The 11,911-nt window shown below is 41.9% G+C and overlaps 1 protein-coding gene across 1 annotated transcript; it reads right to left on the bottom strand.

Annotated features, from left to right (window-relative positions):
- Nucleotides 1-8,616: 8,616 nt before the first annotated feature.
- Nucleotides 8,617-11,485, bottom strand: pou3f2b (POU class 3 homeobox 2b). Its single transcript, XM_007892940.2, has one exon. It carries the CDS (start codon nucleotides 11,482-11,484, stop codon nucleotides 10,336-10,338), a length of 1,149 nt encoding a protein of 382 aa, XP_007891131.1. The 5' UTR covers nucleotide 11,485; the 3' UTR covers nucleotides 8,617-10,335.
- Between the last annotated feature and the right edge of the window lie 426 nt (nucleotides 11,486-11,911).

Consider the following 11,911-nt stretch of genomic DNA (forward strand, 5'->3'; position numbering starts at 1 on the left):
AATGAATGGGTGGGATGGGACGAAGGGGATAGCAAGTGTCTAGACTAAGAAAACGTTATTAGAAAAAATGTATCTTTTACATTTTTTCAGGTAAATAAATGACCTATCCATTTGCACTTTGTGATTGTGGCATTTGATATTATTTTGTTAGTATCTGTCAAGTATACCGAATTACACATGGCAATGCTGTCGTGAATATTTACACTGACATTACTATTTAAGTGCCTTTTTTTGCACTCTGGACGTCCTTCCTTAGTTTGGGAACATCTGAAAGCTCGCTATTTATCTCTCTGCATTAAAAAGATTTAAAATTTAAAGAGTGCAATATGACTCTCCAGTTTAGAAATTGACTGAAATGGTTCTGCTTTGCACACCGGCGCTCACACAAAGCACAGACACAGACAGACAGACAGAAAAAAAAATAACTTGTGAGGGACCAGTGATTTGGGGGCATACTTTAATACAGCTCGAATGCGTTTCCTTCCTAGTTCCGCGGCCTTCTGCAGTCGGTGATAGTTTTCAGTATTGTTTGGAGAGTGGCGGGACGGTACGTTTATAAAGCACACTTCGTGGGAGGGTTAACCGTTTCGTGTGCTGCAAATTTAACTCATTCCATAAAACAGTATGCGGGAGCAATGCAATATTAATCAAACGCCCTGATCCGTACCACTGGAACTACTGTGAACGAGCAATGGAATTATTGTGGTATTGCTATTAAAAATCGCACCTGTAGTGTCGGTACCGAACACCTTTAGCTTTTGATCCCAACAGTGAGGGAAGTGGGATTCCGGTTATTTTCCAGTCCTCTGCCCCTGTTGTTCGGCTGGTGCAAAGCGCCTGGCTTTACTGCTTCAGATGCCCAATCAATGAGTGAGTGATGAATTGTGGAGCCGTCACTGATAAATAAGAACAACCAACCAGTGATTTATCAGAGACCCTCTCACCGCTCGATGTGTGACCGCGATGTGCGGTCGTCTCTGCAAAATAAGACTCCTTAGTTCGCTTTGGCTTCGTGTTTCTCATCGCAACAATATCGAGGCAGGCGTTTGATTAAAAAAAAACAGTGTATCTTAAGAAAGGGCAGCATTTGGGGGGGGGGAAAATGTGTTGTCAGGGGTAGTTGGCTAATCTGGCCGATAGGGGGCGCCATTGCACCACATTCAGACAACCAGAGGCCGAACAAACACACAGCCACACGAACTTTTAAAACATTTCAGCTTTTATGTGTGTTAAGAAGTTCACGTGTGCTTTCGCATGTGTTGGTGTTGGGAAATATTCAAATCAAGTTCCCGCTGGAGAAAGAGTCTCTCTCTCTCTTGGAGTCATAGATAAACTGCTTTTGCATTTAGCAACTGACACAAAAATCGCATCTACATCAGATTCGCATTTACTTGCCTGAGTGCTTTCAGAAAGTTGCCAGCGTTGTCAGTAGACATCCAATAACGTCTCTGGCAGCAGTCCTGCCCATGTAGGCTTACAGAATTGTTCATACCAGTGTACTTTGCTTAGAAAAGAAGATGATGCATTTTACTCTCTTCTTAACTGGCTTTATTTAATACGGAGAATGGTCGAATTGTATTGACTCGGGAAAAAAAAGCTGCTCAGATCAAATGCAAAGCTTTCTTTCTTTCCCAGAAAAAAAAACACCACTTATCTTCATTAAACAATAATTTATTCTATGCAGCACTTATCAATTACAAAATAGAACGATGCTCACATAAAAAGACAGCATTCAGGACGTTCCTTCCACAACTAAGTTGTCGGGGACTGTAAGACTCAAAAGTACTCTTCGCACTGTTTTGTTTTACTCTGTGAGGGCGCATTCGCTGAGACAAAATCATTACTGAACTGTCTGAGGTTTAAAGCACAAATGATTATTCTTGATGGTGCTAAAATACATGCATGTTGCCTCTATCATCTGGACCTGTTCCGAATTGTTCTCCTAAAAGTTATCTCGACGTGAAAATGTATTCCTTACTTAATTTTTTTTTAATCCTTAATCACCGATAAGGATTATTCAGCAATATATTTCCTACTAAATCCACGCTGATCCCAAGTGCACTTGGGGATGTTATTTACAACAAATGTAGTGGGAAAGTAATAGTGCGATACTTTCCTGTGTGCAAATGTTCATTTCGCTCCTGTTAACTATTGGCACTCTGGATGTATGAGAGGAGATTATTAACTCAGTTGCGTAAAAAAATCAAAGGGATTTGTAAATGGATTAATAATAGATTAGCTTTCTGATCCATCCCCGTCCTAGTTTCATAGCCAGGAAAAAAAGGAGGGGGAACCCAATACATTCCGTGCAATCTACTGTATGTCAAGCAAGATATGTTTTCATATTAAAATGAACCCTTCCGTTCAAATGGGACTGTTTTATTTCAAAAAAGGATTCGCTACGTTGTTAAACGCCGTTGTTTTAAAGAGCGAGGTGGATTACTATTTCCCCCCAAATTATTTTAACAGCCATATCTCTCACATCGCGATGTTACATAATCAAGTTATTTAACGCATTTACGGAAAACTAATGTACCAAATCAACCAGTACCTGGTTATTTTCCCTGTGCTACTCCTTTTAATGTGTGTGTTTTTTTAAAACTCTCCCTCACGCACATTGCACTTGCTAACTCCTTGCAAGTTCAGCTGAACCCTATATCTTACTCCAAAACGCAACGCAAAAAAGTGATGTATTTGGTCCTTGGCAGAACCACCGACCAATAAGGACCAAACTAAGTGCAGCAGCTTTGAAGCAGAGCATTTTCTGCGAGTTTCAAAAACTCAGAAGAGCAGTTTAACGTGTGTACCGTAAACAAACCCCCTCGCCGAAAAAAATAGGTTTAAAAAAATCCGATCTGTGATTTGCTGCCAGGAGCTCGGTGTGAGACAGGGGATGTGATGCAAAATCACCTCCACCCTTTGTAAATATTGCGAACTTTGGTGCATAAAAAACGAAGCAAATGAGCGATTTGTAATAACAAAGGACAGCGCCGAATGCCTAACGCGCTGCTGTAGGAACCGTGGGTTTGCTCTAATTAGTTAGAAAATGGGCGCTTTTTGTGTTGTGTTGTGGTGCGGAAATATTAATGGGGCAGGAGGTGCGGGATTCATGATACTGAACCAAGTGCATGCTTTATTTTTCTGGAGAGGAACACATGCATGTCTAATGTGGCTTCATCAGATGTGCATTGGTACAGAGATCTCTCTCTCTCTCTCTCTTTCTCTCTTGCTCTGTGTCTGTCTGCAGTACACAAATATTACTACGCTGCCAAAAAAACAAGAGCGTTTTTTTTTCAGATGTCAATTACTTGGTCAGACACTCATACGTGCGCTTCCAGTCCTGAGCTGTCATTTATGGGGCCTTTGGGTAACTTTTAACATACAGAAACGAAGAAAAATGCCTCACTCGTTTCCCCTTTGCTGCTGAAAAGGTGCGCTCTTTGTTAATTACAGCGATGCATTTTAGTGTCATGTTCCAACAGATACACGCACACGAATTAGCTGATGTGCTACGTTAAAGAAATAAGTCGCCTAATTGTAACACTATTAGTTAACGGTTTGACTGCTGAAAGCCTCCTCCCCTTCACAAAATGCTCGCGCCTTCTGTTGCAAGAATGGGGGCAAAACAATTATTTTCTGCAGTTGCAGAACTGCGGCCGAACCATGAAAAGCATTTTTTAAAAAATATATAATTTCGAGGTATATTTGCGTTTATGCGCGTGTGGTTCATCCGTACGCCAAAAAGTCCACCAAGACTTATTAATTATTGTGCAAGTTATAAATTCCCAGACAGGCTGGTTATAAATCATCGCTGTGCATGGGTTCGAGGCAAAAAAGGGGTGAACGTAACCATTTGACCGGGACAATATTCAAAGTTACACAAGTCCTTCCCCTCCCCCTTTCTACCTTTAAGGGACATGTCTTACATGTTGGCTGGACTTATACAGGGCGGTGAACATGAATGTGTGTGCAGTCTCCAATATGCACAATCAAAATGTACACACAAACCATTGAACCAAATAGCCTACCCATATCTAAATATCCCCATTTATATATAACGCAAATATAATGTTTTATATTACTGCCTGAGAAACAGGCGTAAATGTGTATTTTTTGTTAATAAAAGGTTATTGTCTTACAAAGACAAGACAGGGCAAAGGAATGAGCAAAGTCCTGACAAAGTCTTTCCTGCTGCCCTCGGATTACTTTCTCAGCGCGACAGTCAATGAGTGACATGAGACATCTCTATTGTAAAGTGAACGCCATCTTCACCTTTCTAATGTCCATCTGCTCTCTGCGTGGATGCGCGACGTTTGAATCTGTACGTGTGCAAAAATGTAACATACCGGTGATGCAAAAGTAGGGCCCACTCGCACCAAATAACAATACATTTCACTGCCATTTCGATAGATTCTCAGTATGTCCATTCATGTTTGTTTTCCAGACATTCAAACGTTTCCAACCGAAGCCAATCGCGGTTGTGTGCTATGGCCTTATGTGAATATATGCGTATTTGCTGATGCAACTGTTTCTGTCAATGCACTTATACAGACCATATATTTTAAATTGTAGCTCATTGTAGCTTTGTACCATTTCGGCAGCCTGGATCCCTTTCATTTCACGTGTGCACCTTTAAGTCTTATTGGCATTACTGTCTGGCGAGTTATTACCGTTGCTTAATTGTACACTGAGAGATCTGCTCAACTCTGCGTAACTGTGTTGGTGTAGAATGAATTTCACTAATTTGGCACAGTGGTCGGGTTTCGGCATGATTTAGATATTTTTTTGTGAATTGTGCTGCGTTTATTTCGGGGGAGCAGAGCCTGTGGGTATGACAATAAACTTGCACGTAGATGTGCGTGGAGAAGTTTCACCAAACTATCCGTCTGAATCAATGTGTGTTTACGAATGTGAGCGTCAGGGTTGGCATCTGGTCAGGTCCACCTTCCAATTCATGTTGATGTAAGTTTTTATCCGGATCATCATTTTCGGGAGCATTTGTTATTTGTGTCAGCCCACACGGCTTGTGTTTAGATATTAGTGTGTGCGCTGATGTGGTTGCACATGGCTGCTTGTGCCAATCTTTATGTAGCTTTGCACAGTTGTATGCTTCTGTATTGTTTGCACTTTTATGTGGACTGGCCGGTTACTCCCTCACAGAATAACAGGGAGCAAACAAACTCGCGTGTGTTTATCACACTCCTGCCAGCGGTGACCGAACCTTCTTCGAATAAAATAATCATATCAATATCGCGTTTAAAATCCAACGTTTGCAACGCGGGCCAAGAGGAATAGAAAGTCGCAAAAAAGTTTAAATTGAACCGATTTCGTCCACCGACCGCTATTGGCAATGTGATCTTAAAGGTTTGTGTTTTTCTTTCGCCCCCTCAGAACTATTCTGTTGTGTGGTGTTAATGACGAACGGGTCGTTGCGCTGTCTGAATGTTTTATAGGCGGGGAGGGAGGAATGTATGAGCGCAGCGAGATGATAATTTATAGACTGAAACGCGTCCAACAAGTAACTCACAGTTTACAGTATGTCCTTCACAGCAGATACACTCCAGGCACACAACCACTGCCAACCGCACAACCGCAATGTATTCGATTTGCTTTACACATGATTTTTACGCAAAATTTCAAACATTGGCCACATTCAAGCTCGTCACCCTTTTCGCGAATGAAATGCGTTTCTTGTCGATTTATTTTAATTTTGCAGGAGGTGGCGAAAACAATAAGGAAAGAAATGTTACCCCGCACCAAATATCTACTGCATTTACCAGATAGTCTTTGCTCGGAATAGGACGGTATTTACATATGTTAATTTATCACGATTTTCGCATTAACTGATTGCCTCGGTCTGCAAATGATATGCAACGATGTGTATTAACCGATGGGATTTTATTTCTGTCAGGGAATGGCCTGAAAACCTTGCAAACTACTTAGATTTTCATTCGCGCACAGCTCAGCCTCACCCGGTGGATTGTCCGGCGTCGAAATTCAATTTCCACCGACAAACACATCAATTACACCAACTTTCTATTTCAAGGGTAAAACAGGTTTGTGGTTTTAATGCAATCACTCATTGTCACCCTAAACCAGCTTTTTTGAAGCTGCTTTACGTTCACAATAATCATTAATTTGACTGGATACAAAACAACGGAAAAACATAAATATAAAAATATATACTTGTCAACTGACTATTTAACTCGGACTTGCTCAACAACACAATCTCTTTATATGTTTCTCCTTGAGGTTAAAAGTAATTTTCTCTCTTTTCGGGGGAAACTCCACTGTAAATCTCAGATAGACAGACGGAATTAAACTTAACTAATCTTATAAATTGCTTTTATCTTGGTTTGCTTGGGGGCTCCCACTCTCGCTGTGACCAGACATGTTAAACTATATATACATATACACATACGTTTGCGGGAATTATAAAAAAAAATCGATAAAATCAAATTATTGATAAAATCCGTTAAATAATTTAATAATTCCTTTCCGTCATCAAATATACCCAGACTATCTTCTTTGAGATCTGAAAGCTAATCTGTTTTAAACAGCTTTTCTTCTCTTTTTTCCCCCCCCCAAGGCTTCACCTCACTTGTTGTGGTGCCATCAATGTAAAATCTAAATCTAACACCCAACAGCCACATTTAACAATTCAAGGAAATTCTGCGGAGGAGATTGTGTTCATCATTTTCTGCAGAACTGTACAATATTTGAGCAACAATACAATATTTTTTTTTAAAAAAATGAATCGAAAATAATCTAAAAATTTTCAGTATAAAACATTTTTTTTTACAAGTTTGTGAATTTAAATCGTTCTCACCAGGTCTCTCTCTCTCTTTTTTTTTTGCAAAGGTTGAATAAGGAAAATGGCATTTACAGAAATTCTGTTACCCTCTAATTCAGTGTCATTACTTTTTCATCAGCTTGCATGTTGTATACAGACTAAAGTAAATGAATGACAATGGATGCCTGTTGTACAAAAATATATGATATAATAACACAACATAGTGGAGAACCTGATCTATTTGAAGTAATGCAGTGTGCCATATTAGTCAGAGGCACACACAGATATATTCACTACAAAAGGTAGTGATCACTTTATCAGCCCTCAAAGCGTAGGAATCCAACGGGAAGTACAATACTACAAAAAAAGGGTATTCAAAAAATAAGTATATATGGCTGTCTCCCGACAGCTTTTCCTCCAATTTCGCTAACATTTCTTTGATTTGTGGATTTAAAAAAAAACGTCTGCCAAGCATAACCGTTTTCTAGCCACGATGATACCTCGCCGGATCGTGCTGGGTAGGGAGGGGGTGGGGGGGGGGGGGGGGTGGGGGTGAAAAAATAAAAAAAATGTATTTATCAGAAATTTAAATAAATGCAATTACTGTGGCATTAACACGTTTAAGCAGACGCTGAAGGGTAATCCTGAATTGCTTTGTGGGGGGGTTGGGGGGTTGGGGGGGTGGGGGGGGGGGAAGCCTCTGTTGACCACGGACCCATGTGAGGCACTGACCAGTAGAGGGCACTCGCATTCCTCACAGATCACCACTTGCAGACTATTGAACAATGCCCTCGGATCCAATGGACCCAACTCAAACATTTCACACGATCAGCACGTTTGTGGTCAGAAAACACTTCTTCTTTCTGTCAAATTTCTCTTTGTATTGATAAGATAATTTAGCCGAATATGTCCTGTACGCGTGTAATATTGACTCAAGAGCAGAGGCGAGCTGGTGACCAGCTTTGCTGATCGAAGGTTTTGATCCGCAGGAAGGAAACCGGTTTTAAAGATTTTTTTTAAAATATATATATATAAAAAAAAGCGACCCCCCCCCCACCCACCCCCCCAAAAAAAAGCCAATTAAAAAAAAACTTGAACTGGAATATATTACAATTAAAGATGCGTTGCCGTCGGACTGGTGTTCCGTTTGGCACGGATCTGTGAGACAGCACGTGTGTGTGTGTGTGTGTGTGTGTGTGTGTGTGTAATAAAAACTGATTCTAGTTGTAGCTGACGAGCCTGGTATGTTATTATAAAAATGTAATCTAAAATAATAAGTGCATATGACATACGCCTCACACTTCACAAATTCCTTCTTTTTTGCCAATGTGTATTTAGCGAATCGGGTGGTCTGTACGGGAGTACTGCACATAGTACTGTAGTAGTCATAACGCACAGTATATGTACATATACACACACACACCAGATTAAGGTTTTATATTTCAAATTTGTAAATGCTGATTTAGCAAGTAAGCAAGTGTGCACCACTCCACATTAGTCTTAATGGCTAAATCTTGATTTGAGATGAAATAATCTACATATGTATATAAATAGGTATACATTTTACACGCATGCCTTATGAAACCAACCTGTATTGCAAGACATTTATGTGGAGAGGTGCAAATAGATGTCTTGCAATACGTAGCGCATGTTCCTTCAGAAGCTTAAAGCCGTGCCTACGAAAGTAAAGAATATCTTCACATCGTTATTGGGTTTTTTTTCAAAAAAAGAGGCCGATTTGGAAGTTAAACTGCCCGCACTCGCCCCCCGCTCAGTAATATCACATCCCACAAAACCAAGACATAAGACTTCGAGGTTGTGCGATTGCTTGTTTTATGTAAGTAATAAAATATTACTTTAACATAAATATATAAGGGACTCTGCGTTGTTTCTTTTATCTTCACAAGACACATTGAAATGTACCAAAAACAAACTTTTCAAGAAGGGAAAAAAGCATAACGAAAAAATTTACATCCCACATATAACATCTAATCAATTAAAGCTACAGAAGAAACAGTTTCCAGAACTTCTTTTAAAGAAATAAATACATCGAGGCAGGCCACGTGAAAATGATATTAAAATTCCCTGGGCAGCATTATGAAAAAAATGTATACAATGAAAAAAAATCATTCAGATTATTTTTTTCTTTCAGTTCAAAGGACAAATATATGCAACATATATACATAGTGGTATACGATGTGCATGATAACCGCTCTCCATTAAACCTATGATAAAAGGTTCTAACAAAGTACTCCACGTTCAACTTCATGTTACTAAACGAACAGACACAAACTTAGTTAGTGTCTCAGAATTATTTATCTCTGTACCAACCTATCTGACCCGGTTTTTTTTTATTAATTATTTTTTTTACACTTTACTAAAATTTATCGTCTTTAGGAATCGCTATAAACTGCGGTTAAATTACAATCATATCACCACATCAAAATATCTCAAATACGTACACACCTTTTCTAGAAGTTTGAATGGTTGGATATGTTCTTTGTAAGAAAGCGCAATATACTGATATGTGTTTTTAAGGGTTTTTTTTTGTCCTTCTTCATTTGTCCTGACATTAAGAGGACACCGCAGTTTTGTTTTCGTGCTAGACTCTAGGCGCACATTTAATGAGTAAAATGTTTTATACTGAAAATGTGACAGGAACAACAGTATTTTAATTTTCGGGTTTTTATATTAAAAAAATTAAAATTATTGTACAGTGCTAATTCGGCGGGCGTTAAAATGTTAGCTAGCATATTTGAAATAGTTCTGTTGGTGTAAAAAGATATTGCAGTCTCAGGACGAGAATCAGTTTATACATGGGGATAAAACTTTTAGTGATTCTGTAGTACTTTATAGCGCCTAATATTTATTGATTTATCATTCTTTTTTTAAAAAAAAGTTTTTTGTGTGTATGTGTGCATATGAATTGATCCCGTTTGCTTTTTCTTAATCTCCCAACTTCAGATCCCGAAGAGAGTTGTGTGGTCTTAGCTGAGCCCCTGTGTGCCTGATTGACACAGGCTATTTTCTGCTCACATACACAGCCTCTCATCTCATACAATTCAGCGCCCAGGAGAAATATCTCCCACTCTGCTGAGAATTTTTTTTATAAAAAAAAGCAAATAACTGGGATGGCGGCTGGTTCAGAGAGCAGTGTATTGGAATTTCCTTTTTCTCACCCCTTTCCCTATTCTTCCAACAAACAAAACTGCAGCTCGTGGCCAAATCCTCCTCTGCTTTTGCTACAAAAAAAAATCCCTTTGCCCCATCTGTCACAGTGGATCTGTACATTAACAATTATAGCAGCCTTTTAGGTCACATTCTATCTAGGCAGTTTGTGTCTCTCGCCACAGTTTTGCAAAGGTATGTATGTATATCAGTGCCTCTGTTATTTATATACTCACTCCATTTGCCTGCGAGCTCCTTCTGTATAGGTCAAAACACATCATTAACATGTGCTATCGTAACGATAGTCCAGTGTTTTAAGCTGTTCGTTAAGAAAAGAACAAATAAAAGGAACAAAAAGTGATTGGGGTGTTCGTTCACTGTACAGGAGTCTGAACCCCAAGATGTGACGGTGGAGTGTCCCTGGCCCCATATACATCCTCGGCTCCGGGATGAGTTCCTCCGGGAGGAGTCATCCGTTTCTCTTTCTGTCGCCTGTTACAAAACCAAACCCTGACCACCTCCTTCTCGAGCTGAAGACTGTCCGCTAGACTGGTGATTTCCTGGGCTGAGGGCTTGGGACACTTCAAAAAATGGCTCTCCAAAGCCCCCTTGACGCTCACCTCGATAGAGGTCCTCTTTTTCCTCTTCCTGCCCTGGGCTGCGATTTTGTCTATGCTGGTGGGGCTCCCAGATGTAGAGTCAGCCTCCTCCAGCCACTTGTTCAACAAGGGTTTGAGTTTGCACATGTTTTTAAAGCTGAGCTGCAGCGCTTCGAACCTGCAGATAGTGGTCTGAGAGAAGACGTTGCCATAGAGGGTCCCGAGAGCTAGTCCCACATCGGCCTGGGTAAATCCAAGCTTGATCCTCCTCTGCTTGAATTGCTTGGCAAACTGCTCCAAGTCGTCCGAGGTCGGGGTGTCCTCGTCCGAGTGATCGTGACCCTGATGCTGATGTTGCTGCTGCTGCTGCTGCTGTTGATGATGATGCTGGTGTTGAACGTGGTCGTTGTGGTGGTCATCGTGAGTTTCCCTTAGCCCGTGGTGCATGCCCTGAGCCGCTGCCGGGTTGATCATGCCGTTGACCGTGAAGCCCGGCTGGGAATAGATGAGACCCTGCCCGTTGGATGCCATGCTGGGGATGTGGGCTGAAGTGGTGGCGCCCCATGCTCCGTGGTGGTTGCCGTGCTGGTGGGCCATGTGAGGGGGCCGGTGGTGCAGGGTGGCCCCGCTGTGGAGATCATCCCTCCCCGTTTGCACCGAGGGCTTGATGTCTTGCTGACCGAGGGGGCTGGCCGCCACGCCGGCCGACCACGGAGACCCCTCGGCGTGAGAGAGAGCAGTTAACCATTGGTGAGCGTGGCTGAGAGGGTGCCCATTGCTCTGCATGTAATCATTCTGGACCAGTTTCTGTGCATCCCTGTAGACTGTCCCTTGTTGCATGCTCCCCGGCTCCGAGTGCACGATGGAGTTGGAGGTGAGGATGTTGCCGCTCGTAATGTAATGATTAGACGCTGTGGTCGCCATGACTTGCTGAGCCGGAGTGATCTGACTTGTTAAACGAGCCGAGCCTTTGACAACTTGCACCGCGCTCCGATCATTTGCGGCTCCGAGCAGGAAGCCGACGCGGTGCGCGCCGGCTCCGGCCGCCCATTGGCTGACCGCTCCATGATTGACAGGGCGGCCCATGGCAACCCCGGTCGGGTAACTGCATCCCAGACACGCCATTGGAGGAGCAGACTTGGGTGGGGGGGGGGGGGGAGGTGGAGGTGGTGGTGGTGGAGGGAGGGGAGGGGGGGATTTTTTTTTACACACATCGCTCTTTAGACCCGGGCGGCCACGCGGAAGGAGGAGAAGCAGAGGGAGAGGGAGAGGGAAGGGGGAGAAGCTCTGGCTCCATCCCTTAGAAATGGAAATCAACACAAAAGCAACAAAGTGAACAGCCTCAGACCCT

The sequence above is a fragment of the Callorhinchus milii genome, unplaced genomic scaffold (assembly GCF_018977255.1).
Source record: "Callorhinchus milii isolate IMCB2004 unplaced genomic scaffold, IMCB_Cmil_1.0 Scaffold3, whole genome shotgun sequence".
NCBI lineage: Eukaryota > Metazoa > Chordata > Chondrichthyes > Chimaeriformes > Callorhinchidae > Callorhinchus > Callorhinchus milii.